The 26,649-nt window shown below is 41.1% G+C and overlaps 3 protein-coding genes across 4 annotated transcripts; 2 read left to right on the top strand and 1 right to left on the bottom strand.

Annotated features, from left to right (window-relative positions):
* The first annotated feature begins 4,897 nt into the window (after window positions 1-4,897).
* On the top strand, window positions 4,898-10,787 carry hnrnph1 (heterogeneous nuclear ribonucleoprotein H1). The gene is given in 10 exon segments (XM_039812803.1): window positions 4,898-5,021; window positions 6,007-6,103; window positions 6,336-6,491; window positions 6,579-6,722; window positions 7,658-7,796; window positions 8,544-8,728; window positions 8,994-9,281; window positions 9,378-9,461; window positions 9,664-9,756; window positions 9,990-10,787. Coding segments are annotated over 9 exon segments (1,269 nt in total). The 5' UTR covers window positions 4,898-5,021; window positions 6,007-6,021; the 3' UTR covers window positions 10,088-10,787.
* Window positions 10,788-10,793: 6 nt separating this feature from the next.
* rufy1 (RUN and FYVE domain containing 1) lies at window positions 10,794-20,403 on the bottom strand. Its single transcript, XM_039812800.1, has 17 exons — window positions 20,070-20,403; window positions 19,650-19,829; window positions 19,409-19,526; window positions 19,198-19,299; window positions 17,532-17,655; window positions 17,353-17,414; window positions 17,073-17,208; window positions 15,955-16,056; window positions 15,753-15,869; window positions 14,421-14,588; window positions 14,233-14,330; window positions 14,026-14,145; window positions 12,418-12,547; window positions 11,999-12,093; window positions 11,858-11,906; window positions 11,664-11,741; window positions 10,794-11,580 (listed from the first exon to the last, which is right to left on the bottom strand). The coding sequence occupies exons 1-17, from the start codon at window positions 20,401-20,403 to the stop codon at window positions 11,437-11,439; spliced, it is 2,157 nt and encodes a 718-aa protein (XP_039668734.1). The 3' UTR covers window positions 10,794-11,436.
* A 2,407-nt stretch (window positions 20,404-22,810) lies between these two features.
* Window positions 22,811-26,353, top strand: hbegfa (heparin-binding EGF-like growth factor a). Of its 2 annotated transcripts, XM_039812801.1 has the most exons (6): window positions 22,812-23,066; window positions 23,879-24,112; window positions 24,212-24,410; window positions 24,511-24,666; window positions 24,813-24,899; window positions 25,014-26,353. In XM_039812801.1, exons 1-5 carry the CDS (start codon window positions 22,979-22,981, stop codon window positions 24,883-24,885), a joined length of 750 nt encoding a protein of 249 aa, XP_039668735.1. In that variant the 5' UTR covers window positions 22,812-22,978; the 3' UTR covers window positions 24,886-24,899; window positions 25,014-26,353. The 2 variants fall into 2 exon arrangements, with proteins under 2 accessions (XP_039668736.1, XP_039668735.1); XM_039812802.1 differs by lacking the exon at window positions 24,813-24,899 and having other exon boundaries at window positions 22,811-23,066.
* Window positions 26,354-26,649: the final 296 nt, after the last annotated feature.

Here is a 26,649-nt window from a genome sequence, read left to right as displayed (position 1 = left end):
TTTCTCAGAATGGCCGCCTCTGTAGAAAATCCCGATACCCCTATTGGTTGAGCAGAAAAAAGCTCTGTTTTCAATTGGTCGAAGTTAATGCTTGTCAAACTTGAGACCGCAACGTCATGTTAGGTTTACCAATATCACGAGGCTGTAGAACGAACGTCAAGACTTGACATGGTAGGCCAACTTAACTGGTAGCTAGCTTTACTAGTTCATGTAAACTCTTATTGGGAAATCACGTATGTAAAAGGGCTACAGTGAGAGTAAATTGATACCTGTTGTTAATTTTAATCACGCATTTAATGTGATTTAAAATGACAATGAATATCAATAACAACGTCACAAAATTACATATGTAACTGGCTTTATTGTGTTAGTGAGGATATAGAATAATAAGATTAGAATTTGAAGAAATAAAGGAGTATCTTTTTTTAAGGGGCAATGACATGAGACAAAACATAAACCCGCACACAGAAAAACAAGAAAAAACAATGGTCAGTTTGGATCATAATCACACTTGTTTGATGTTTTGCTGCCAATAAGCAACATGCAATCCTATTATATTATTTAACCTATTGTGTAGGCCTAGGTGACTTAGGTAATAGAGACAGTAATACACAGAGGTTTCACCATTGACTTCACCCACAAAAATCAAGAACTTAATTTCTAAACCGCTGAGGCATATATACACTTCCTTGAAGTGGCCCTCTGGTGCATGAAATAATTTTAAAGTACTCACAAATTTAAAAGTCTTTACTTTGACCCCAGTGAGTGAATTTGGTTTGAACTTTGCATGACTCCCACCGACTTTCTTGACTGTCCATCATGAACCATGAAAACCAATTGGCCCAGAGTGAAAATTGCCTCACTCAACAAAGTTCCTAAAATGCCTTCACTCTTTATGTTATTATTACTTATATATATATATATATATATATATATATATATATATATATATATATATATATATATATATATATATATATATATATTTATCAGGTAAGGGAAAATGGCTGTGCTAAAAGAGGTGTAATTCATTGATGAAAACACTTTTTGGGTTTAACTCTTGTGATTGCATAATCAAACAGTGTCAGGTCTCATTGCCAATGTTTCTGGTTTCTTCCTAGGGAATGGGTAATGCTTAAAAAAATACATTTAGGCTAGCTGGATTCTGTGAGACCAATAACATCAGTAAATGGTTTCAGCTTTTTGCAGTAAAATGTAGAAAACTAACACATTGACACTACAGTATATCTTTATAATTATTATGTGTGGCTATCCATGTTCTTTTCAACATCATGTGTTTCATATTCATACATGTACCTGTATTGGAAAATCTATTTGAATCCTTAATTTAAGTAATAAGCAGCAATATTGCAGTATAAAAGTACCCCATGAGAACTCCTGCTCTTGAAAGTTTGCTAACGTAAAAGTAAACATGTCTATTACCTAAATTGTACCTTAGAATCCAAAGTAAATGGAATGTAGAATGTGAAATTAATAATTCATTAATAATGACTTAGCAGTATTTTAATGATGGTCCAGGCAGTGGCAACTCAAATATACTTTTGCGGAGTGCAACGTTTCCAACTAAAATGATATTAGGAGAATATATATATATATATATATATGAAGTACAAAATAAAACCCCAAGATTTTCTACCTCTGAGATACACAAATATCTCTAATTAAATCCTGGAGGTTACCATTATTATAATGCCATTGGCCACCAAACAGCTTCTCTAAAGCAGGAGGAGGTGAAGTGCCTTGCTTAAGGGCACTGCTGAAGTTGCTGAAGGAATGGAAACTGCATCAATCCTTACAAAGGGTTTATTTATTTCAACATGTATCTGTAGCTTACTTGTATTACTTGCTGCAGGTTCACATCTCCTGTCCAAATTTCACATTTGTCACCAAAACCAACAACCAAGGCTAAATAAGCTTATGCTAACTAGATTACTATTACACATCCTCATATTAATCATCATCATCATCATCATCATCATCATCATCACAACAACTCCAAAATCTATGAGTTGTCTTACTAAGTGGGTTTTAGTGCTAAAAGTTTTTTTTTATTATTTGTTGGCTTTGATAAGCAAGCTTCTTTTGGCCTTGTTGTTGCCTATGAAGGACACATATTCTACTTTCAAAGAAGCTGAAAAGTGTGACAAGTTACTGACCACTGTAAACAGGGTAAATTGGATATGAAGGCCAGAGATGCACCCGGCCAGCCAAGGGCCTCATGCGTAACGTCATAATTTTTGGGCGTGGACGCAGGCCAGTCGGAAGCGATTGGTTATTCAGCCGGGGTTGCCAGGTTTGTATAAAAACCCACACATTCTGTCAATTTGAACAGTCTAACTGATTTGAACATACTAGTGCAGTAGCTACCCATTCAAAACGTACCTGTTCGGTACGAGACGATTGCTTAACCTCCGGTATTGCTGCTTGCAGCTTTCTCCAGAACCATTGTACCCTGAAATAACTTACAGAAGGCCACAAAAGCACTTAGGCCTAACATGCAACCCCACAAACTACTTCCTTACTTCTACTTCAGAGGAAAACATTGTACTACTACATTTACTTGACAGAATTTTTTTTTTTACTGTTTATGTTGCAGATTCAGATTTTACTCGCAAAATATCACAATTACAATTGAATGCATTTTTATTCATGAAACCTTTCAGAATTATAGCCTATTATTAGAGTTAAAAGCTCCACCTTACGGACATTAAAGCTGGGGCGGCAGTTTTATTTTTGGTTTGTTGGGCAAAAGTTACACAATAATCTTTCAGCATATTCTATTTCAAGTGTTTTCAGAGAGAACTAGACTTCTGCACCTCCTCCTTGGCTCTGTTTTCAGGCTGTTGAAAATCTAGCCCGTGACTGGAGACTTTGGCCAATCACAGGTCATTTCAGAGAGAGAGCCTTCCTATTGGCTGTTCTCTACTGTATTGGCTGTAATGTAGATGCGCATGCACATTCCTTCGGAGAAAGTTCTGTTTACTGTAGCCAAAGACTCAGGGCTGCAGCTAATTCAAGGCTAAACTGTTAGAAAAAGTTTAGCCTTCTGCTATCCCTAGCTCACGGCTGCGACTAATTCAAGTGCATGTTTATGTAGCTAACTAGAGCCTATTCACATTATGTCATCTCAAATTGCTTTACAACGAAAACGGGACAGTCATTCTCATAGACTTGCGGCATGCCATCGGGATGAAATGAATGATTAGTACTCTAAATGTTACTGTATGGAGCTGGTGCCCGAGCTCGCCTAATGGGAGGAGCTAGACAGAGATGCAGGAAGAGGTCACATTCTACTTCAAATTCTGGTGTTTTTTGTTTTTTAATCCTGCCACTTTAAGTAAATCGGAGTAGGCTACATTCTGCTGATAATTCCTCTCTTCAAATATTTACTTAAAGTAAACATTTGATGGCAGGCCTTGTAGCCAATTTTGCAGTATTAATAGTTTAACCTATACTTAATAGTTTTACTTCAGAAAAAAATGAGTACTTCTACCACTGTCAATTATACCAGTGGTGGAAGAAGTATTCAGATCCTTTACTTTAACCAAAGTACTAATACCACACTGTAAAAATACTAGAGATGTTCCGATACCATACCAGTATCGGTATTCGGCCCGATACTGCCTAAAACGGCGGTATCGGTATCGGGAAGTACTGGAGTTTATGCACCGATCCGATACCACGTAATGAAGCCCCAAAGAAAATCTACGTTAAAGTAGTTTATTTATGTTCTTTTCATTATAACTATAAAAGTAGTTCTGGGGCATTCCTTTGTTTTGCGTTTGTTCATGTTTCACAAAGAGTTTAATCTGAGCCAGACCGACAACAAAGAAAGAAATCATATCACATCCATACAGAGATAGTAGTATACAGATGTTAAAACATAATGAAATATATGACTCACTGGTATCGGATCGGTACTTTCGTAACGGCCATACCAAGTTCAGGTATCGGAATCGGTATCGGGAAGCAAAAAGTGGTATCGGACCATCTCTAAAATAATACTCCGTTACAATTAAAAGTCCTGCATTGAAAATGTTACTTATGTTAAAGTATGTAAGTATCATCAGGAAAATGTACTTTAAGTATTAGAACTAAAAGTAGGCTACTCAATGCAGAAAAATCCTCACATTTTAGAATCTGGAAATGATCAAAACTGTCCTCTCAATCAACTAAGTGTTTAATCGTCTAAATATTTCAGCTGTATAGGCCTATATATTGTTGGGTAGTTTAATTTACAATACAACATTGTATTTTATAAACTTCATGCGTTTTGTGTGCAAAAATCTTAATTTGTAAGTAACTAAAGCTGTCAAATTAATGTAGTGGAGTAAAAAGTACAATATTTCCCTCTGAAATTTAGTGGATTAGAAGTAGAAAGTGGCATGAAAAGAAAAGACATAAGTAAAGTACAAGTACCTCAAATTTGTAGTTAAGTACAGTACTTGAGTAAATGTACTTAGTTACAGTCCACCACTGGTCAATACTAACATTCCCAGTTAGAGAAAGGGTGAAAAGTAAAATAAGACGCTGTTTTCTAGTCTCGCCAAAACAAATAATTTTGTCATTTTAGTCAAACTGATTTCACATAAGATTGTATAAAAACACAGGTCCCTACTGTTATCCTCGCTTCACATCAAGATAAACTGTCCTGCTACAGACGTGAAGTAGCCTAATCACAGACCTTTGCCTCATTCATGGACACATGGCTGTGTATTATTGGAATTTGATACAATTCAAAACACAGCAAGCTACTAATATTGGTAACAATAGTATTTCAATTGTTTGATGATGATGAATAACGTGATTGTGTTTCAATTTGAAACAGAGGGTTCTCTCCCATCCCGGAATGCTCCCGTGGAGGAAGGTCTGGCAACGCGAGACTATGTAGTCCCTGAAAGGGGGATAGTTGGAGAGGTTTGGCAACCCAGCGCAATAGTTTCAGCTGCATCACGCAGACCTGGTCATACAAACTCGTGTTGTATCTACGCTTGTATCAGGTAAATTGATTAATGCGACTATTGTTTAATGTGCCGGACGTAAACGCAGTGCTAACTTTTCATACTTTAACAGCATAACATAGCTACCGGTGTGTGAATCAGATTATAATATAATACCGTTATTTAGAGAATGCTAGCTAGTCAGAGCTAACTTGCTAAGTGTTAACGCTGATAACATGGCGCCGGCTGAGAGGGCCGCTTTGTTCCTGTGTCTGGGTGCGGTAGTGAGCGTGCTGAGGAGCTAGCTACGCATCCTGTCGAAAACGAATGCGGTCCCAGTTTATTTACTCAAAATGTGGCTTCTGCGAAGTCTTAACGTACAACATGTATCCAAACGCTTCAACACCAGAAATGTTCTGGGATGAAAGCAACTTAGCTGCACATAGTTGTGTCGCTAACGTGAGCTAGGAACGACGCCGGTTCGCGCTTTTTTATAAAGTGGTCGGTTTTTCGCGAGGGAGAGTTGGGAGTAAGGCAATTGTGACCACTACTTGCGATTTGCGTTTTTAGACGGCAACTTTCTGTGTAGCGGGGAAAAACCACGAAATGCAAGTTTCTTTGTTTTAACGTTAGTATAGCTACATGCTACCATTTAGCACAATCAGACGGCCTCAAGATGGCGCTGCCAACTAATTTACATTCTTCTATGCAACTCACTTGAAGACGACGGTGTCTAGTGACGATCTTGAACCTTTTTACCCTGTAAAAGGTGAACTGCGAATAAAACGGCGTCTTTTTTTTAGTGTAGCGAGAACACTAAAAAGTCACTATTTTAGTCCAATAAAGTAATACCTCAGCCAATATAGTAACTTTATAACGTTAACGTTACATGCACAGATGTAAGGAGGAAAATAACTAGCTAACATACCAGTAAATTCCTCGGAGATGGGGATCCGTGTGAAGCAGGACACTGAGAAAAGTGCTGACATGGAACAGAAATGCACTTAAATTCAGATATTAAACATTACCAAAAAATTTCTTTCAGGGATTGTGACCAATCATGGCTGATGAGGGATACGTAGTACGCATCAGGGGTCTCCCTTGGTCCTGCTCAGTGGATGAAGTACAAAGGTTTTTCTCAGGTAGGTATTTATTTTATAAATATATATTACAATCTTGGGGGGACTGAGTACCCAGGGCCCTCATCTGAGGAGGGCCCGGAAATATGCTAGAATGAATAACTGTGGATGCGGGTGGCCCATAGAAAATGCTTTTCTACAGGGCTCAGAATGTTGTGCTACGCCCCTGATTACAATGTTTAACAATATAATTAAGCAATAAGAAGTTATTTGATAATATAACTATCATATGCAGATTGCAAAGTCATCAGCAATGGAGGTGGCATCCACTTCACCTACACAAGAGAGGGTCGTCCCAGCGGAGAGGCATTTGTCGAGTTGGAGACCGAGGAAGACCTGAAGATTGCGGTGAAGAAGGACAGAGAAACTATGGGTCACAGATATGTAGAGGGTGTGTACAACTGCTTACAACTCCTTTTTTGTGAATTGTCTCAATTTCATGCTGCGATAGCTGACTGTTATATGTCCTGTGGTGCAGTTTTTAAATCCAACAATGTGGAGATGGACTGGGTCATGAAGCACACAGGTCCAAACTGTCCAGAAACGGCAGGAGATGGGCTCGTCCGGCTCCGAGGCCTTCCTTTTGGCTGCAGCAAGGAGGAGATCGTACAGTTTTTCTCAGGTAAGAAAAAGCCTTGCTCAGTGTTTAATTGTTAACTTGCCTGAATGTAAGTCGGTGATACGTACTTTTTTTGTTTTATTTTTTTTAGATCTTCCTTTTCTTGTTTCTCCTATGGACACTTACCAATTCTTCATCTGATTTTACAAAGACGTCACTATGCCATAGGATAATGTTTATAACCTACTGTATGTTCTTACATCATAGCATAGTCAAATTCATCTTTTTGGATTTATCAGAGAGGAAATGACGCCAGAAAATGAAGCTAGTTAGAATTTAAAAGGAGGAATTATTTGAAGACTTTATGTTTAGCTCAAGGGTAGGACTCTTGTTATGCAAGCACCCTTTCCCATCTTTGCCTATCATATCCATCTGAAGCCCATTTTCATCACTTTATTTTCTCTTTGATTGGTCCGATTTTAAAACGGTGTAGTGAAATGTTTAAGTTGTCTGTGCCTACTGGTAATTAACTAATGATGATGGGTCTCACTCATCACTGATTAAGAGTCTCTTACCCAAGTATCATTGTTTCCTTTTCCCCCATTTACTCACACCCTTGTCTTTTTAATACATTTTTCTTATATTCACTATATATAGAAAGTCTTACATTAGTTTCTAATGAGCAAACGGTAATTTTAACTCATGTCACCCACCTGGATCTTTTCTCTCTTCATCAACACACCAATACTTGCCAGATGTCCCGCACAGTGCCCTTTTCCATATTCTTCCTCTGTCCTTTCATTTCTGTTTTATCCCCAAAATACAGTAAACATAAGTTGTTTAAATGGCCAGTCATTGATTAAAAACTGAACTGGTATGTGTGATGATGTATAGAGTTTTCCATAAGTTTTCTCTCTCTCTTTAGAGAAAGTTATCTCTGTGATTGGGCATGTGATTTAATATGTCCCCTGCTGGGGTTATCTGTCCTTGGGTTGAAGGGTTGGAAATCGTGCCAAATGGGATAACATTGCCGGTGGACATCCAGGGGAGGAGTACGGGGGAGGCCTTCGTGCAGTTTGCTTCACAGGATATAGCTGAAAAGGCTCTAAAGAAACACAAGGAAAGAATAGGGCACAGGTGGGGATGGTTGGTTGGTTGGCTGGATAAGTTGCTTTTCTCATGGTGTGCACCCTCAACATCTGAACCAAATGCAAAACGGACACAACACTAACCTTGGCTAATTTAAGCATATATGTAATGTTTTACCACAAATGCATACACAAGTTGCCATGTTAGATTCAAATACGCCACACATTCACTATGTTCAATGGGAAGATTAATGCTTGGGCACCATTCACAAGTATGACACGAATCGTGAATTAGAGTACATGCTTAATTTTGAGAACAAATGGTGTCTCAGCACTAAACATCAGTCATGGTTGATAAATGGTAAGGAGTCTCCCTGGTGGTAAAATCAGAGGGCCACTGTACACATGGATCTGGAGCCCACTGTCGCAGGTAATGCTTAGAGTGAGTTGCAGAAGGGCTGGAGCCCTCTCTGTCCCTCTAAAACCAGGACAATGGCTGTCATGGCAAGGACACAGGACGCTCTATTGAATCAGAGATATAACTCACTTCAGGTAACCATAAGAAACGTGTTAAGTTAATGAGGCCCTTCTCAATTTGGACAGCTTAATTTTTGCAACTCAAATAATACGTTGTTCCTTTTTCTTTAAACAACTAGCACTAAGCACTCAAAGATATTACTACCTATGGACTACACCATGACAGCATCTGCATAGCCCAGTTTATTTAGTGTTGAGCAAATGCAGCCTCGCCTGGCCCATTCTCCACGGCCTCATTGTGGTATCTCTATGCTCTTAGGTACATTGAGATCTTCAAGAGTAGCCGCGCTGAGGTGCGGACACATTACGAACCCCAGCGAAAGCCCATGGGCATGCAGAGACCCGGCCCCTATGACCGGCCCTCTGGTGGTCGCGGCTACAACATGATGGGCCGAGGGGGATCCTATGACAGAATGCGTCGCGGAGGCTATGGAGGAGGTGGGTGTCGAGCAGACTAAAGCTTTTTAACCTGTGCAATTGTTTTAGATAATCACCCACCCTATGTCCCTTCACGCTAACACTTTGCAACACAGTGCAATATATTGATAAGAAAACCCCCAAAAAACCCTTTTTTAATCTCAACTCCATATATACAGGGGTTGGGAGGGAGGGAAGGGGAAGGGTCTCCCCCCTCTCCCCACAAAAAAAAAAAACCCACCCAATCCCCGCCCGCGCGCGCCCCCCCCCCCCTAACATTTTTAAATTTTAGACAGACATCTACAACGTAAGTCAGAGGAGCGACTGCAAACGATCTGCAAAACGACTGGATTGCTGACGTTTTCTTTACTCGGTGCATATTGCGGACGTTAAGGCTGCACTTTACACAAATGTGTTAATTTGACGTCGTTTGTATGTCTTTAGTTCTTCTCGCCATTGAATCCAGTGCGGGTCCATATTGAGATCGGCCCAGATGGCAGGGTAACCGGGGAGGCGGATGTAGAGTTTGCAACACACGAGGATGCTGTGGCAGCCATGTCCAAAGACAAAGCTAACATGCGTAAGTTTTTAAAATAAGTGACTTTACCACTCGCAACCCTGCGTATATGTAGATGTTCTTAGTGATGTTCACGCTTTCTCTCTTTCTCCCGCTCAGAGCACCGCTACGTGGAGCTGTTCTTGAACTCAACAGCAGGTGGCAGCAACGGAGCGTATAGCAGCCAGATGATGGGTGGCATGGGTGAGTTTCAGTTATGGGAGGTTGTGAGACTAGTGGCGTTGGCATTTGCATTAAAAAAAAAAATGCTTGCACAAAATGTTTGTGGCCTTGATGCTTGGGCAAGCAATGGCTTCACAAAATCAGCACCACAGTACATCATCTAGGGAATAATTTGGGTTTTGTAACGTCCCACTGAACCGGATGTGATCTGTCCTCTCTACAGGGAACCAGTCGTCTTACAGCGGCGGCCAGCTGAGCTCAGGCTACTCTGGTGGATACAGCAGCCAGGGCAATATGGGCGGCTACAGTGACTACAGTGAGTGTCAGCTCTGTCCATAATGGGTGTCTTCTACATCCACCCTTAAGTACAACCTGCTCTCAACAAACCTATTTGTGGCACTAAAGTATTACTGTGCACCACAGAGAACCCTTTGTACAAAACTCTGGCATGATTTGTTTTAGCTTGAAGGACAGAAATGTAGGGTTTCTGTGTGTGACTCCTTGAGGAACTCCTCGGTCCTATTGTGTGTATTCTCCGTTTCTTGTTAGGTAACCAGGGCGGAATGGGAAGCAGTTACTACGGCGGCGGCGGCGGAGGAGGAAGCAGAGGCTCTATGAATGGACTGGGCGGGGGATGGGGAATGTAGATAATTTTTCTTAATTTGATTTTTTTTTTTTAACTCAGCATTTTGCTGGCAGGACTGGAAACGCAAGTCTCACCTAGTAAACATAGGGGTAGGGTCAGGTGAGGTTAAAAAAAAAATATTGAGGGGGTAGGGTTTGTAATTTTTTTAAGTATATGATCTTCAGAGAGAAGTAAGATCATCTGGTTTCACAACAAGTGTCAGAAGTGCTGTTTATCTTCCCCATTCCTCACAGATTTGACACATAACTGAAACAATGCTTTAAATTTTCATTACCAGGAAGTGTGCCGTTTTTGTGTTCTTGTTCTTGAAAACCCTGGCTGTTCCCCCAAGGTTTACTCATCCTGTACTGGTGGCATTTAACATTTAGTTTCAATGTGTGAGTGCATGAACAAAGAAGTCAGAAAGTGTCTGGTATCTTCTGATGTTTATAACTGTTTCACCTTCTACATAGTGTTTAGTCTTTTTTTATTTCCAGTCAAAATGTTTGAATGAATTTAGGACTTCATGTGCTCAGAGCATGTATTGTTTTCTTAAAGTGTGACTGACTGTTAGAGTTTTTTGTTTTGTTTTTGTGGATGAGGGCTACGTCAAGGGCAAGTGAATTTAAAATCTGCTGACATGAAGGTTTCTACTGCTTCAAATGCTATTTGTATTTCCTGTGCACAAAGTGAATAAACTAGTCTGGAATATCTAATTGAAACAAGTGTTGCAAAAAAGGAAGCTTTATTCATTTATCAAATATCTTGGATAAAAAAAACTTTTGGTCACCACTCCCGAATCTGTTAGGAAAATGGCTTTGTAGCAGTGGACACAAAACCCTGTGGTAATAATACATTCTAAAATAGTTATTTGTCAACATTCTAGTCATTTACACAATTTTACATATAACCATCAGTGGGGGCTATAGCTGTTAAAAAAAAAAAAAGTAGAGGCTTGACAAGTTTGAATAATATCAAGGTTAATTATCAGAATCGCAAATGATCTTCAGTAACCAACAGTATCTCTGATGGGACCTCGACATCACCTCATCTACATCCACGGGTTGAATTAGAAAAACGCATTAAAATGACTCCGTTTAACAAGTACTAAATTGTCAAAGTGAGTTATTCCAGACCAAAGAAACACATTGATCGCATAAATGATCCGAAAACTATGTCGACCTCTAAGCAAGACTTCACAAACTATTAGCTCATCCCATCAGTGTTAAAAAGGTTCTCCCCCCCCCTTAATTTAATACAGATGAACTAATGTTCCTGAATTTCAGGTAGCAGTGGAAATGTTACACCAAATCACATTTCCCTAAGATTCGATGCCATTGTAGTTGAACGTGGAGAGTATATGCAGTGTTGTCAGGAACCTGTGGAGGAGCTTCTCTGCAGCAGGAGGGCGTGGCACACGTCGCAGACCCGCACCGGCCGAGGGTAAGACGGTAAGGCCAGCTCGTTACTGGAACAAGTGTTGCAGTAGATGTCTCCGCAGTTTCTACAGTGGTGCTGCAACGCACAAACGTGGACACCTCGTTAACATATTGCTGTGAGATGATTTTGATAGAAGTGCAATGGAAAAAAGGGAATACCTTTCTGCGTGCAATGGAGAACTCTTTCTCGCATTGCTTGCATTGAGTGGCCTCATCGTCTTTCAGCCAGGCGTGGCCCTAGTGGGAGCAATGAACGCACAAGATATGGTTGTCAAGTTTTTTTTTTGTCAAACTTTTTACGGCTTTAATTGTACAAACAAAACAAAAAAAGTACACCACTCTTTACATTTTACCTTTAGAGCTTTGTTGACCTCCTTGAAGTCCTCCATCTTAAGTTTCGACCTTTGACAAAGACAACACGAAAACCTCATGACACGGTACACGTTTAAAAAAAAAAAAAAAAAAAAAAAAAGACTCAAATGAGGAGTACTGACTGGCTGAGATGCAGTCCCATCTCCTGCAGAGCCTGTTCCTGCTGCTCACACTTCTGCTGCAGCTGCTGCTTCTCGTGCTTCAAATCCTGCAGCTCCTGCACCATCAATTCACAGGAAACAAGCTCCTTAACATCACATACTGTGCATTATTAGTCCGTATTTGCTCACACCACTTTAAGCTGGTATTGTATTATTATTTATAGAATCAAAATGAAGTTGACACCCATAACAAAAAAAGCACACACATATACCTTTTTCTATAAGTGATCATTTTGTGTCTAGAAGTATGTAATTAATTTATGCAAATCAAAGGGCATTGCACATAATGAAGTTTCCTGCATAGAGAATTCAGAAACTACTTATAAACTCTAATTCTCCATCATTTGGGGAGAGGAATTCACTTCCTGTGTGTGTCTGACCGTGTGCAGGCCCTGGAGTTGTTGCAGCTGTGTGCGGAGCTCAGTGCTGTTGTCCTGTTCCCGCTGGAGAGCTTTTTGAAGGCTTTGCCTCTGTTCCCTCTCAGTGCGAAGGTCATTCTCCAAACCCAGCCTGAGAACGGAGAAATAGACGCGGTGATTAAAGCCTGTTCGTGTGCAGGACTAAAACAGAGCTGCTTTGGACTGTGACAACTTGAAATAAACTCCCACTTAATACCTGCAGTGTTTTTATATCAGTTGGTTTAAAATTGGTGTAAGATTGTTATAAACTAATCTAATACTGGCAGTGAGTTAGTACTGGATCCCTTTTAATACAGATTTATAATCTAAACATATACATAGTTTTAGTGTAAATATTTCAACCGTCTCACACTTTGCCGTTATTGTTGGAACTCAGGATGTGAAGGAGCCTTAAGTATGTCCAGTGCACCTTGAAAGGAAATCCCTTTCCCCGACCAATACCACTGAATAGGAAACCTTATTCTACAGTTTAAGATGGGGCGGAAGGTTACTCACTCTTGGAGCTGATTTTAAAGTTTGAACGGTCTTTTAATGAACCCAGATGTGAGCTCAGATGCTTCCAAGATGAGCTCCTCAGACTAGTGTTAACTCATGTCAGACAAATTAGTACAATGTCTTAAATCTCTGCTTTTATTTCACGTGCAGTACATATTTATAGTCAGGTTATCCTTCTGTTGGCCTCGCATTGCCGGACCTTCCTCCACAGCGCTGCGGAGGAGGGTCCGGCTAGTCCACACAGCACTTTGGGATGGGAGGAAAAACATGCTCTGGTTTATTGGCATTTCTTTAAACCAATCACAATCGTCCACTGGGCGCCGGACGGAGCCACGGTGCCGCGGGCAAAATAGCCTCGGGAAGGAACTTGTTTTGGTGGAACGTGCACATTCAAAGGTTTTTTTAGTCGTGCAACAGAAAACTCTGATTGGACAGATAGTCTAGCTAGCTGTCTGGATTTACCCTGCAGAGATCTGAGGAGCAGTTAACCATAGTCCTAGGACTGGGCGATATGGAGAAAATCAAAATATCACGATATTTTTGACCAAATACCTCGATATCGCAACGATATTGTAGTCTTGACTATTGGTGCTTTCACAAACTATGCACACAATAAGATTTTTGAGAAATAATCATCAGTAATGTTGATATAATAACTAAGTGGGTAAAGGCAAATAATGGAACAGCTAGAGCAGTCTGGTGTGTTCAGAAAATGACATCACTTTACTGTAATGCAGCCTTTAAAACCAGGAAAAGACACCACATATGCCATATTACGATATCCCAAATCTAAGACGATATCTAGTCTCATATCACGATACCGATATAATATCGATATTGCCCAGCTCTACATAGTCCTCATAAATCCACCGCAGTTTAAAATGCCAACACAAAGAAAGTGGAAGGTGACGGACATCCGGCCGAAATGAGGGACATCTGGCGGAGTTTCCAGCGGCACCTGAACAATCCCCAAAATGAAACGTTGCCCATATAGACTATCCTTCTGTATAATGCTTTCTGTTTTCTAACTTGTGCTTTATCCATTTGATTGTAACCAACTGTGTGTGTCTTAACCTTAGTGTATCCAGGTCCGTCAGTTGTTTCTGCAAAGCGTCCACTTTCCCTTCCAGCTCCACCCTCATATCTTTGTCTGATTGGTCACTTTGTCTGCGCTCGCGCTCCGAGTTCTGTAGTCTGTGACGCACAAACGACCAAGAAGTAGAATATTTATTAAAAAAAAAGGAATATCATTTTAGAAACAGAAACACGCGCGCTACATACCTCTGCTCTAGTTCAATCATTCCTTTCTCCATTTCATCCATCTTGTGCTCAAGCTGCGCGGCCTCCGCCTGCTTTTTTTCGGCCTCTCGTTCCGAGTCCTTAAGAGCCACACGGGGGTTGCATTAATGTGCGTTCTCGCTGAGCGAGCCATGCAAGACGAAAGAAAATGTGGATTCATGCGTGTCTACCTGAGCTTTGTGGAACATCTGCAGGTTAAGAGTCTTGACTTGGTCGAGCTGGAGCCGCAGGGCTGCCAGTGTGTCCTGTTTCTCGTGTGTGTCCTTCTCCAGCAGCTTCATGGCCACCTCCATCTCCTGCTTCAGGCCCACCTGGAGCTCCAACTCATGCTCCAGCTCCTGACATCATGCATTGCAAACATACAAAAGGCATGAGTCAAATTCAGTTCTAAGAGCCTCATCGGTACAAAACACGCCCGTTTTGCTAAAGTTTCTGTTGGGTTTCTTTTTAACTACCTAATTTAATTATCAAAAAAATAAATAAATAAATAACATGGATGGATGATCCCATACAACGCGCTTTGTGAGTACAACAAAAAATCAGATCTCTACTTTCATTGAAATTTGGGTGTTTTATTAAAAGGTTTTTAATTTCACTTTATGAGTTTTTTTCCCCCCAGCCTGCCTATGTTCCCCCAGTGGCTAGAAATGGTGATAGGTGTAAACCGAGCCCTGGGTATCCTGCTCTGCCTTTGAGAAAATGAAAGCTCAGATGGGCCGATCTGGAATCTCCTCCTTATGAGGTCATAAGGAGCAAGATTACCTCCCCTTTCTCTGCTTTGCCCACCCAGAGAATTTGGCCCACCCATGAGAGAGAGACATCATGGCTTTCAAACAAGCAAAGTGGCAGTTGGTCAAGGCCACACCCTCCACCTTGCCCCCCCCCCCCTCTCTCCTCCTCAATAGCTACAGACACAGAAATGGCACATACTAAGGAAAGCTCATTGTGGGACTGGCTCTAGTGGCTGTAATTCTGCACCAAGGCTGAATTTAGGGAAAGAGACTTCAGATATAGTATTAGGGGCCCACTGAGGTCTATATAAAAGCCTCCAAAGAGCACCATGTCATGGGAAAAAAATTTAATGTTTCGGAACAGTATCCTCGCTGAACGTTGACCCTTCTGCGATTATCCTTCCTTTAATATTAGTCTAAATAATTCATAATGTCTGCTTCTTTAACTCAAGAATTAGGTATATAGTTTCCTATAAATGAGGTTTTTAAATCGACCATGAATTCCAAAAATAAGTGTAAAACTATAGTGGTAGTAAGTTGGTGTTAGTGGTGTTTATACATGATAGTGAAAAGAAACGTTAAAAAAAAGCGCCAAAAACATTAAAAAAAAAAAAGGCACCAAAAGTGACAACACAAAGCTTAACAAGAGGTTCATCAACGTTCACACTGCTGGCGTCTGTCTAACTATGGACTGACAATAGAGTATGAAGTTGAATTTGTACTCGCCACATGCGTGAAATATTCTAGTGCTATAGCCACTTGATACCTGACCTGGCGAATGTGCTTTTCCTCTTTATACTGCTTCCAAACCACATTGTACATCTCATCCAGGCCCTGTCGAGTCTGTTTGTATGTCTCCAGCTCCACCTGGCTGTCCTGAAGGGCTGCCTGAAAAAAAACACATTATACAGTTTAGGGCATTTGTTGAGAGTAGATGTGGTTCAGTTGCAGTTACTTGTAGATGCTTTCTGACCTCTTCCTTTTTCTGGCTGGACTGCAAGATCGTCTCATTCTCCTTTCTTAGCTGTTCCTGTTCTTCTCGCAGAGAGTTGATTCTGTCTGTCGCTGCCGTCAGCTGAGGAAAAGAAAACACTCTTATCAGCCAGGTGAAAACCTAATACACACAGATGCTATGTTGTCATGAGAGGTGAAAATTCTTTCATATGAAGGGCCAAAATGTATCTGGATGGAAGGCCAAGGGCCAAAAATAAATGTTGATTACTGTGATTCTTCATAGATAACTTACTTACATTGCCGTAAAACTCAGATTAAGTACTTTTTAGCTGCACAAAATGTGGGTGTTGTAGTCATCATGGCTAGGAATTTACAGCACTTTCAAAATAAGAGGAGAATAAGCATAAGCATGTCAGTTGCCAGGGGCGGGCCAAAACAAAAAGGAGCACAGGCCCCAAATTGGGGTGGTCTTGCTTTCGGGAGACGACTGGAGCAATAACAAAATGTGTCACACCCACCAAGTAGGAGCACAATCACACAGCAGCTCACACTAGGGGTGCAAGATATATCGTTATCGCAATAAGTATGCAATATTTTGTGGAGCGCAGCGTCCCATCCGTTGGCTGTGTGTGGCTTAATTGTGTTTGATTTAGAGGCCGCTTGAAACGCTATAATGATCCTCATTTCACTGGCCAGTCACCGTGCCACTTGCACATGTTAGTGCACGTCGGCGCACAGGCCCACTACGTGACAAACCCTACGGAGCGTACCACGTGTGTGCACATTTCGACAGAGTGACAGTGTAAGTGAAGAAATGGATAGAGACAACAAAACAAAACGAATCAGAGAAATTAAAGTTGTATCCTGTTCTCTTTATATATATACTGTAAAATATATACATATACACAGTAAAACGTCCTGTTCTGTAGACATGCTCATTATTTATTTATTCATATTGGACTGGTCAGTTGAAATAAACCTTGTGTTGTAAGAAAACTTGTTTAATTTGTATTTTCCCGTAACTTTTGTAATTTTACACGTTTAAAAATATCTAAATTAATATCAATATCGCAATATCACATTTTGTCAATATTGTGCAACCCTAGGTCACACACACACACACAGTATATGTCTGACCTCCTCTACAAGTTTGCTGTTGGTCTTCTCTATAGAGTCCATCTTAGCCTGAAGGTCAGTCACGGTGCCACTTAGGTGACGATTTAACTCCTCAATGTAGTGCTTCTGATCCAATATGGCCGTCATCTTGGCATCACTAACAGAGAAAGAATACAACTGTGCATTAGGTCTGCTTGGGATTAAAATGATCATTATCATGCCGGGGGTAGAGTTCAAACTAAAATAAGAACATATACCAGTTCAAAACATGATAAAAAAAAAAGCAGGGGAAGACACTCACTCTTTCGGAGTCTCACTGTTGGCAGGGTCTTTCAGATAAAGGGAAAAGTCAATGACTCCCACCTGGATAGGAAAGAAAAGCTGATCACTGTGTATCCTAAACTAAGGACTGGTTTCTCGAAGAGAACATGAGGTGCGACAGCTGGGAAGTGTAGGCCTACAAAACCTGTCGGCACTCACCTGAGAATCAAGATCCTCCCCTTTAATACAGAGGTTAGCGTCGATTACGTTGAGGCCCACCAGCAGTCCGCCAATCACTGCCCCCTCCTCCTCCATCATCAATGCTCCAGAGTCATAAAACTCACTAGGGGACAAAAAAGGTCAGTCACGGTGAAGTGTAGAAAAGTAACCGCTAACTGGCACGTGCAGTGTTTCCTCTATGTCGATTTTGTAGTGGCGGCCCGCCATGGCAAAATTTCTGCCGCCACGGTATCAGAAATAAGGCAGACGCACAATATCGGTGTTTTTTGCCCCCAATGGTGCCTTCCAGGCAGCGCTGCCTGGAAAGCACCGTTGGGAGGCACTGGTTATGGTTTTGGTTAGGGTTAGGTGCCTTGAAGGCAGCGGTCTGGAAGGAGCAGTTGGGGGCAAAAAACACCATCGAGCACAATGTAGTCGCGGATGCCTTTTAAATTATCCTGCCGACATAATGCACACATTGCAATTTAACAACAAGTAGAAGTATTCAGAGGTTATTGGGCCCGCCCAGTTTAACTCCACATACTGTTGTGTTGATGTAGTTTATTGTCAAAACGTTCGCTTTCTTCCGAGTCGACTATTAAACCAACAGCTCCACCAAAAACGTCACCACGGTGGGTCCGTTCTAATTGGACAACGTTCAACTTGTCGGTTCTGTCGGCTCATCGTCCGGATATCAAACATCAGGAAACATTAAAACGGTAAGTGAGTCAGTGTAATATAATATAAATTGGGTTTTGGTTTCCCTATGAAGAATTTCTTGTAAAATTCATTTTGTAGACCTGTTGTAGATGTTAAGTGCCCTATAGTTCCTCAAAAAATACAGTTCAATCACAACTGAAAATATGCCTCATTGTGTTTGAATAGAGGAGAATAAATATATTTGTTTGTGTTGCAGCGAATTGTCAGTTCCTTTTCATTCGTAAAACATTTGGCGGCGGGGCTGGGGTTGTTCGGACAGACCTGCCCGCACTGCTTAAAAAAAATCCTCAAGGAAACACTGCACATGAATAGGTTAATATTCTACTATAAAATACTAGCTATATTAAAGGTCCCATGACATGGTGCTCTTTGGATGCTTTTATATAGACCTTAGTGGGCCCCTAATACTGTATCTGAAGTCTCTTTTATATAGACCTTAGTGGTTCCCTAATACTGTATCTGAAGTCGCTTTCCCGAAATTCAGCCTTGGTGCAGAATTACAGCCACTAGAGCCAGTCCCACAATGAGCTTTCCTTAGGATGTGCCATTTCTGTGTCTGTAACTATTGAGGAGGAGAGAGGGTGGGGCAAGGTGGAGGGTGGGGGTGTGGCCTTGACCAACTGCCACTTTGCTTGTTTGAAAGCCATGATGTCTCTCTCTCATGGGTGGGCCAAATTCTCTGGGCGGGCAAAGCAGAGAAAGGGGAGGTAACCTTGCTTGTTATGACCTCATAACAAGCAAGATTCCAGAACAGCTCATCTGAGCTTTCATTTTCTCAAAGGCAGAGTAGGATACCCAGGGCTCGGTTTACACCTATCACCATTTCAAGCCAATTGGGGACCACAGGCAGGCTAGGGGAACGCATATTAATGTTAAAAAACCTCATCAAGTGAAATTTTCATGCCATGGGACCTTTAAGCCTACATAACTAATCCTGGTTACTAACCTCAGGAGATCTTTGCGGTCCAGTAAAGCTTTCATATAGTCAGCTACTGTCTTCTGCATGAGCGCTAAATGCAGCCATGCCCTTGCTCTCCCCAAGCCGGTCCTGAAAAGAGAATAAAAGTACAATTTAACAACCAAAAAACCCAAAAGAGTTTATAGCATGTCTTACATTGTACAGTAGGTAAGCTGGAAAATTGTTTGAAATAGCATACTTAATGCCAGGCAGGTCTCTGGCACTTGTGGCAATGTTAACAGACTCTGGACACAACTTCTCCACCAGTTCCAAAGGTCCCCATATGGACTTGTTCTGACCAATGAAGGATTTCTTGGCTGAAAAAAAAAAAAAAAAGAAAGAAGTAAAAGTAATTTCTGCTTGTTTTGTTACTGATATGGATTTGGATCAAAATAAAAACTAATTCTGTTCAAAAGGGTCAGCCTCGTGGACTATCCCACCTTTCAGCCCATGTTTGAGGCAATGCTCCAGGACGACAAAGAACTGCTGCAGAGGAGGGTAGTCCGAGTCCAGCGTCCTGCCCAGACTCAAGGAGGACTGAATTAATACTTTGATGCTCAGCTTCATCATGCTGAGGAGGTTGGCTCTTTCTATTGCCATGGGGTCTTTGGGGGAGAGAACTGTAAAGAATAAAAACATTGAACTTTTATGGGATGCAAGCTCGTGTCCTTAATATGCAGAATAAACAATGTAGTGTCATGCAGCGTGATCTCGTGCACGGTCACTATTTAGCTCTTGAATCCAGACAGTTGACAAATAGCTTATTGAGACGGACTTTATGGCTGCAGTGTTTTACAACCTAACTAGCGTTAGGTCAGTTTGAGTGTCACATGTTTATAACAGTCACAGCCTGACGTTACCTGGAAGCTTTTTTGAAGTGTTGTTGAGATCATTTTCGGACTCCCTCTCCGTCGGGGAGCTCGCAGCGGATCCTTGGGAGGGATTTCTCGGGGCAGCAGCGTAGCTCACCCCGCTGCTAATAGTTTCCGTGGCCTTCCGAGCCAGAGACAGGATAGGAGCCGACCAGCTGCTGCTCTCTGCCGCCGCCGCAGCCGCCGCAGCCGGCTTCTCTGTCCGCTCCTGGGCGTCGCTGCCGCCGGACTCGCCGTCGGGCGAGGCTTCCGAAACTTCGGGCTCATCTAGCTGTTGTTTTGCTTCGCCGTGCTCAACAGCTGTGTTTACCTCGTCGGCCATGTTTGTCCCCCCCTCCCTTCTCTCCGAGAATTCACGTGACCAGACCAAAGCCAACGCGCGCTGCTCAGGCGCTGCTGTGGGAACTTTTTTTCTTCTTCTTTGGAGGTATTGGCGGTTAGGATGTCAGTTGCACTACCTCCACCTACTGGACTGGAGCGTGTGTATATATATATATATATATATATATATATATATATATATATATATATATATATATATATATATATATATATACACAGTACAGGCCAAAAGTTTGGACACACCTTCTCATTCAATGCGTTTTCTTTATTTTCATGACTATTTACATTATAGATTCTCACTGAAGGCATCAAAACTATGAATGAACACATGGACTTATGTACTTAACAAAAAAGTGTGAAATAACTGAATTAATAAGGGAAAAAATTCCACTAATTAACCCTGACAAGGCACACCTGTGAAGTGTAAACCATTTCAGGTGACTACCTCATGAAGCTCATTGAGGAACACCAAGGGTTTGCAGCGCTATCAAAAAAAGCAAAGGGTGGCTACTTTGAGGAATCTAAAATATAAGACATGTTTTCAGTTATTTCACACTTTTTTGTTAAGTAGGCCTACATAATTCCATATGTGTTCATTCATAGTTTTGATGCCTTCAGTGAGAATCTACAATGTAAATAGTCATGAAAATAAAGAAACACATTGAATGAGAAGGTGTGTCCAAACTTTTGGCCTGTACTGTATATATATACTTTCCACCCATCTCCATCCAGGTATCAGCTCTGTTTCTCCTGTTGATGAAAACACTAGGCTACAAAAAGTAGATTCACGTAGCCTACTTTATGTTCTATATTAAAGACTCATGGAATTACAAGCTTATTAATTAACTACAAATATTAAGAACATCAGTATATTGTGTATTATATATAATTTAATGGCAGTACAGTGATGCTTCAATTGATGCTCAAATGTTTGAGCTGTCTAAATAGTCTGATTATTTGATCTGAATAATATGGTCACCGTTAGATTTACCTATGTCATGGTTGGTGTTATTTTGCTTATCTTACTCCGAACTTTCCAAATCGGACGCTAGCAACATTTCATTAAGACTTTGTTATGAAAACAAACTTCTCTAAATAATGCGTAATCTAATTATTCTTAATCTCAGGGCTTCCTCTTGACAAGATAATTCGATGTAATGGGCAAACCGATTAGTGACTTCTGGCCCCTCCTTTTACAACTCCAAACAAGTCCCATTGCAGTCTTCTCCAGTAAATTTAGAGCAGGTGTGCTGTAGTTCCCATTTCCAACACGTGATGGCGCAGACAAGCTGTGCGTTGGTTATTTGCCTTTTGAACCTCTAAAAAGGTGCATTTATTATTTATAGGCCTAAATAGATTCACCAGTCCACTTTAGACCTTGCAGTTGTTATTATTTTTTCCGTATTATTGGTAGTGTTAGCCCACCATTTTTCAGTATCACTCTAATTATTGTATGAGCAACTTTGCGCTCTTACACGTATGTGTGTCTATAGACTGGGCACATCTGGATTCAGCAACACTGAATCCTTAGAGTAGAGCCATATGGTAGACTGCAATTGTGAGTAAATGTTTAAAAAAAAGACGTGATTCAAATAATGATTTATTAAAAGTAAAATAGTAAAAGATAAACACAAATAAAAAGGCGCACAATTTGGGAACTATTTGCATATTTATTTGTTTTGATAGTCTATCTATCTATCTATCTATCTATCTATCTATCTATCTATCTATCTATCTATACATATATATATATATATATATATATATATATAATATATATATATATAATATATATATATATATATATACATATATCCAACAAATACAAAGTGAAACTATAACTACTTACAAACTCTTTAAAAATGAATCTGAATCCTAATTAGAGTAAATAAGGCAACATACACTGTGGCTGATAGAAACGAGAGTCCGCGCTTTAAAAGACAAAAGCACTTCAGGTAGGCCTAGGTAAAAGCTTTAAAATGGGACTAACATATATTAACCTAGGCCTATATCATTGCTAAAATAACTATAGAATGAAATGTCAACAACTTCCACGGAAACGGCTACAGGATGTAGGATGTATCACATCTTAAATAGTAATAGTCTACCTTACAGTGATGCCTACCACTGTGACCATCAGAGTCCTTTTCATTTGAATTGAAAGTGTCCTTAGCCTGCATACTGCAGTAGGCTACTCCACACCAAAAGTGTCTTAATAATATTTCGTTAATGAATGCAGTGGTAATATATTTGTAATAACACTGTGTACAGTGTAGGCCTATGTCTGTATCATCTCCTACATGTCTATACAGTAGCCTATGTGCCTTCTCCACTGAGCAGCCTGTGTAGGCGTGGTGAAGTGAAGAAGCCATAAATACCGCGGAGCCTCTGTCCGGACGCTCCTTCACTCCGCTCCTCTCACTGGAACATCCGGGACGCACCAGTGCACTGAAGTAACGCGCAAAGGTTACAAACACACCGAGAAAAAAAGAAAAAAAAAAAAAAAAGGAAGGAATATTTAGAACCGGAACAACTGGAAGGAATACAACTTGTAGATGATCATATTTCCCCCCCGAAAAATCTCTGGACGTTTTGACATCATGAGGATTTTCAGTGCTGTGCTCTTACTCGTTCACGCCTTGGGTGAGTTTTAATGTGCGCTCATGTACGATAACAAGTTCTTCCTCTGTTGAGGGACATGATTATGTTTGACGTTAGCTTTCTGTGTCTACCTGTGCGACACCCTCTCTTCTTGACCAGCCTATCGGTGTAAACCTCTCCAGCATGGCCGGACCGGGCTCTAACATGTCTTGTAAACTTCATAACCTTTAAGGCAACGGTTTTCGTGATGCCAGGCTATTCGGGAGCTAATGGGGTCATCTCTCTATTTTAGAGCATGCTTTATGTAACTAGATACATTTATTTTTAACTCATATTCTTGCCTGACATTAGCTAACTGTCTGTCCATGCATTTCGTGTGTGTGTGTGTATGAGACACAGAGAGTATATGCCAACTTCTATTTGCCCTCCCAACTACATTTCCCTTTCAAGCCCAACAAATCTAAACCGACCCTCTAAGGGAGGGCCTGCCTTTCTAGTTCAAGCCCAACTTTTGGCCAGCTTCCACTCTGCCTTAGTGCTCCCGAGCAAGGCAGTGAATACCTACATTCCCTTAAGGACCGTGCTTTGCACCTGAGTGTGTTACATTTCTCAGCAGGGATCAGCATGATTGCGCTGAAAGCCAAACATTCTGCTTGGAGCTTCGCTGTACATGCAGAACTTGTTTCAACTTGCCCTCAGAGGTCCTCCCACCTTGGCACACTAACCTGTGCGCACTGATCGTCCCTCAGAGGGAGAGTTCCGGAGGTGTTTTGGGGTCTATTCTATGAAAAACTGTATCAAACCAAACGCACATGCAGTTTTAACATTTAAAACACTCTTATTCTCTCCTCCAGTGGTGTCCAGACCGGCCAGTGGTGCTGCAGTTGACAGGTATGAGAGCGACAGGCAGCGGCACACAACTGTTATCAACTTGGACACGACCAAAGACAGGAGGGTGGAGGAGGAGAGCAGAAGCGTGAGTGCTACAACAGCGGAGAATGGTCAGGCTGGCGAGGAGTATGGAGATTATTATTATGAAGACGAGTACGAAGATGGCATGTCGGGAGACTATGGGGAACTGCCACGAAGTAAGGGAGTTTGTCATTTTCACCAAGTTTCTCACCGCCGTTTTACTTGCTAGAGACAATAAAATGTAATTGTTTTGTTGTTCTGTTTTTTTGGTTTAGTTGCCATGGTAAGCAAACCCAAAGACCCCTCTGCCATCCTGGAGACTGAAAGCACAGAAGGAAAGAGAAAGAGAGCAAAGGGAAGAAAGAGGGGGAAAGGCAAGGGAATGAAGAGGAATCCTTGCCTGAAGAAGTATAAAGATTTCTGCATTCACGGCACCTGCCAGTACCTGAGGGACCTCCATGCCCCGTCCTGTGTGTAAGTATCAGCTCTGCATCCATCCGCACGCCAACTCCCCCGCTCGGGATCCACCAAATTATTAACCTCTCAACCCGTTCCCTCTCTGTCCGGTCTGCAGGTGCCACCCGAGTTACTCTGGGGAGAGGTGTCAGTTTTTCACGTTGCCCTTGGAGAAGCCTCAGGAGGGCTACAACCGCACCACAGCCCTGGCGGTGGTGGCGGTGGTGCTGTCGTCCGTCTGCCTCACCATCATAGCCCTTCTATTGTTGCTTAGGTAAGCCAAACACACAGAGATTCACTCACAAACACACACTACGCACACACGAAGGGCTTTTCTAGAGAGTTAGCCGATACTTGTCGCAGATAGACACAGGAAAATAGTCTGAACAAGCTCCTTTTTTTCCCTTTTGTTTATTACAGGTTTCACAAGAGGGGAGCGTATGATGTAGAGAATGAAGAGAAGGTCAAATTAGGGTTAGCGTCCAACCACTGAAGAGACTAAGAGAGGTGAGTAGCGAGGAACATGGTTACAAACAAACACGCTGACAGACGTCTTCATTTTTGTCGTCTGAACGAAAAAAGGTTTTGCTCATTTGCCTCTCTCCCTTTTCTTCATCTTAGGCAAAGATGTGGAAATTCTACCTCAAAATAGAAAAAGAGAAGTGAACCGCGAATGGAGGTCCTAGAGGGAAACGATCAGACATGAAGACGGGAACAGAGATTGTCGCCGGCTTTAACCTCTGCCAGATGTTCAGATGTAAAAATGGGCAGGTGAATATATTCAGAATATATATATTCAGAAGAAGTGGGCCCACCTGAAACTGGAATACTAACAGCCCCGAGGATGGACTGGAGATGTGATGAGCACGAAGGAACGAGAAGAAGAAGGAGAAGAAGGAGAAGAAGAAGAAGAAGAAGAAGGAACATGTCTAGACTCTGCGCTGCTTCTTGACTGTGTGAAAAGAGGTCGTTTCAGACTGAACTGAACACGTTTTTTTTAACAAAAGCATTTTGTATTTTCCTGCACAAGTCCATCTTTTTTTTTTGTGTACAGTAAACGGTATATTTATAATTTTTATTTATTTATTTAAGCTAACTGTATTTATAGAGACTTTAACCACCTTCAGCCGTTTTAAAAATAATGATGTTACAGTTGTTTTTATATTTCTTATTGGAACGATATTTATTTATGAAACAGAAAAGCAAACGATGCAGAAGCTCCTTGAGATATTCAGCATTTCATGGAAAGAGTTATGATGCATAACTATCTGATTTCTGGCTTTAAGTTTGGCACTCAGTAGATGATCAATAGCACTGTGATTAAAAAATTGATCGTTGAATAGACAGGATCTTTTTTTTATTTTTTTATTTTTAAATTCTGGTTAGTTTCATTGAGAGCAATGCTTTTCAGGAACGCCCTGCTCACACTCACACAGTTACACACATTAACAGCTGAAGGCTGCAACCAGTTGGATCTGTCAGCCAATCAGCAGCTCCTCTGTAGAAGTTGAGGGTTCAGAGGTTCCGTGCTCAAAGGCACACCAGTGGTGGTAACGGGGCGGGGGGCTGCTCTTCCAGCTACACTAAACACGCAGTAGGTTTAGTGTTCTGTCTCAATGTTATAAGATCAGATCAATGCCTGTCATTAACGATGCATTGCACTTGCTATGTATTGAGTAAAGCTTGCTATGTAAGAGATAAAAACTTCACTCAGCAACTGCGATGTAAAGAAACCTTTAAAAGGGAGTCAAATATCAAATGCACTGTAGCAAGAATTTGGTATGAATATGTTGTCTTACCATCATTAGAGGAGAAACTCTATGTTAAGCTGTCAAGCAAAAACAAAATGTGAATCCAAGTGTTCCACCCTTTCAAATCCTGTCCTGCAGTTTTGAAGTGATTTTTATTTATGTGATTTCTTTTTTTCCAGAGCAAATAAATAATAAAAAAAAAAAAGACTATCAGATTTTTGGACTCGTGTAGTTTTTACTTCATTTGCATCAAACCACTATTCTCTTAACATTAATAGGAGTTTCAGATGTTGTACTGGCAGACCAGTTAGTAATTAAGAAAGGTCAAGTTTTATTTTTGCTCTTTGGTTCACTTCCTGAGTCGGACCACGCATTAATGTGATATTTTAGGGTGGCCGGTCTGGATAATGATAACAACAGAGTGTTCTTTTGGACATTCAGGAGCTGTAATTATAGTAAACATAATATTTTGATTTCCCCTGTCTCTGACTTTTTAACCAAAGCAC

Source organism: Perca fluviatilis, chromosome 10 (genome assembly GCF_010015445.1).
Source record: "Perca fluviatilis chromosome 10, GENO_Pfluv_1.0, whole genome shotgun sequence".
Lineage (NCBI taxonomy): Eukaryota > Metazoa > Chordata > Actinopteri > Perciformes > Percidae > Perca > Perca fluviatilis.
This window is presented reverse-complemented; position numbering and strand designations above follow the sequence as displayed.

Bases quoted from the DNA above. Each gene is read 5' to 3' on its own strand.
- hbegfa (XM_039812801.1), top strand. From the start codon at position 22,979: ATGATCATATTTCCCCCCCGAAAAATCTCTGGACGTTTTGACATCATG. The intron at 23,067-23,878 runs GTGAGTTTTAAT...TCTCTCCTCCAG, and splicing joins CTTACTCGTTCACGCCTTGG to TGGTGTCCAGACCGGCCAGT. The intron at 24,667-24,812 runs GTAAGCCAAACA...TGTTTATTACAG, and splicing joins GCCCTTCTATTGTTGCTTAG to GTTTCACAAGAGGGGAGCGT.
- rufy1 (XM_039812800.1), bottom strand. From the start codon at position 20,403: ATGGCCGACGAGGTAAACACAGCTGTTGAGCACGGCGAAGCAAAACAA. The intron at 19,527-19,649 runs GTGGGATAGTCC...TTTTTTTTTCAG, and splicing joins CCTCAAACATGGGCTGAAAG to CCAAGAAATCCTTCATTGGT. The intron at 14,146-14,232 runs GTATGTAGCGCG...TGTGCGTCACAG, and splicing joins ATGATTGAACTAGAGCAGAG to ACTACAGAACTCGGAGCGCG.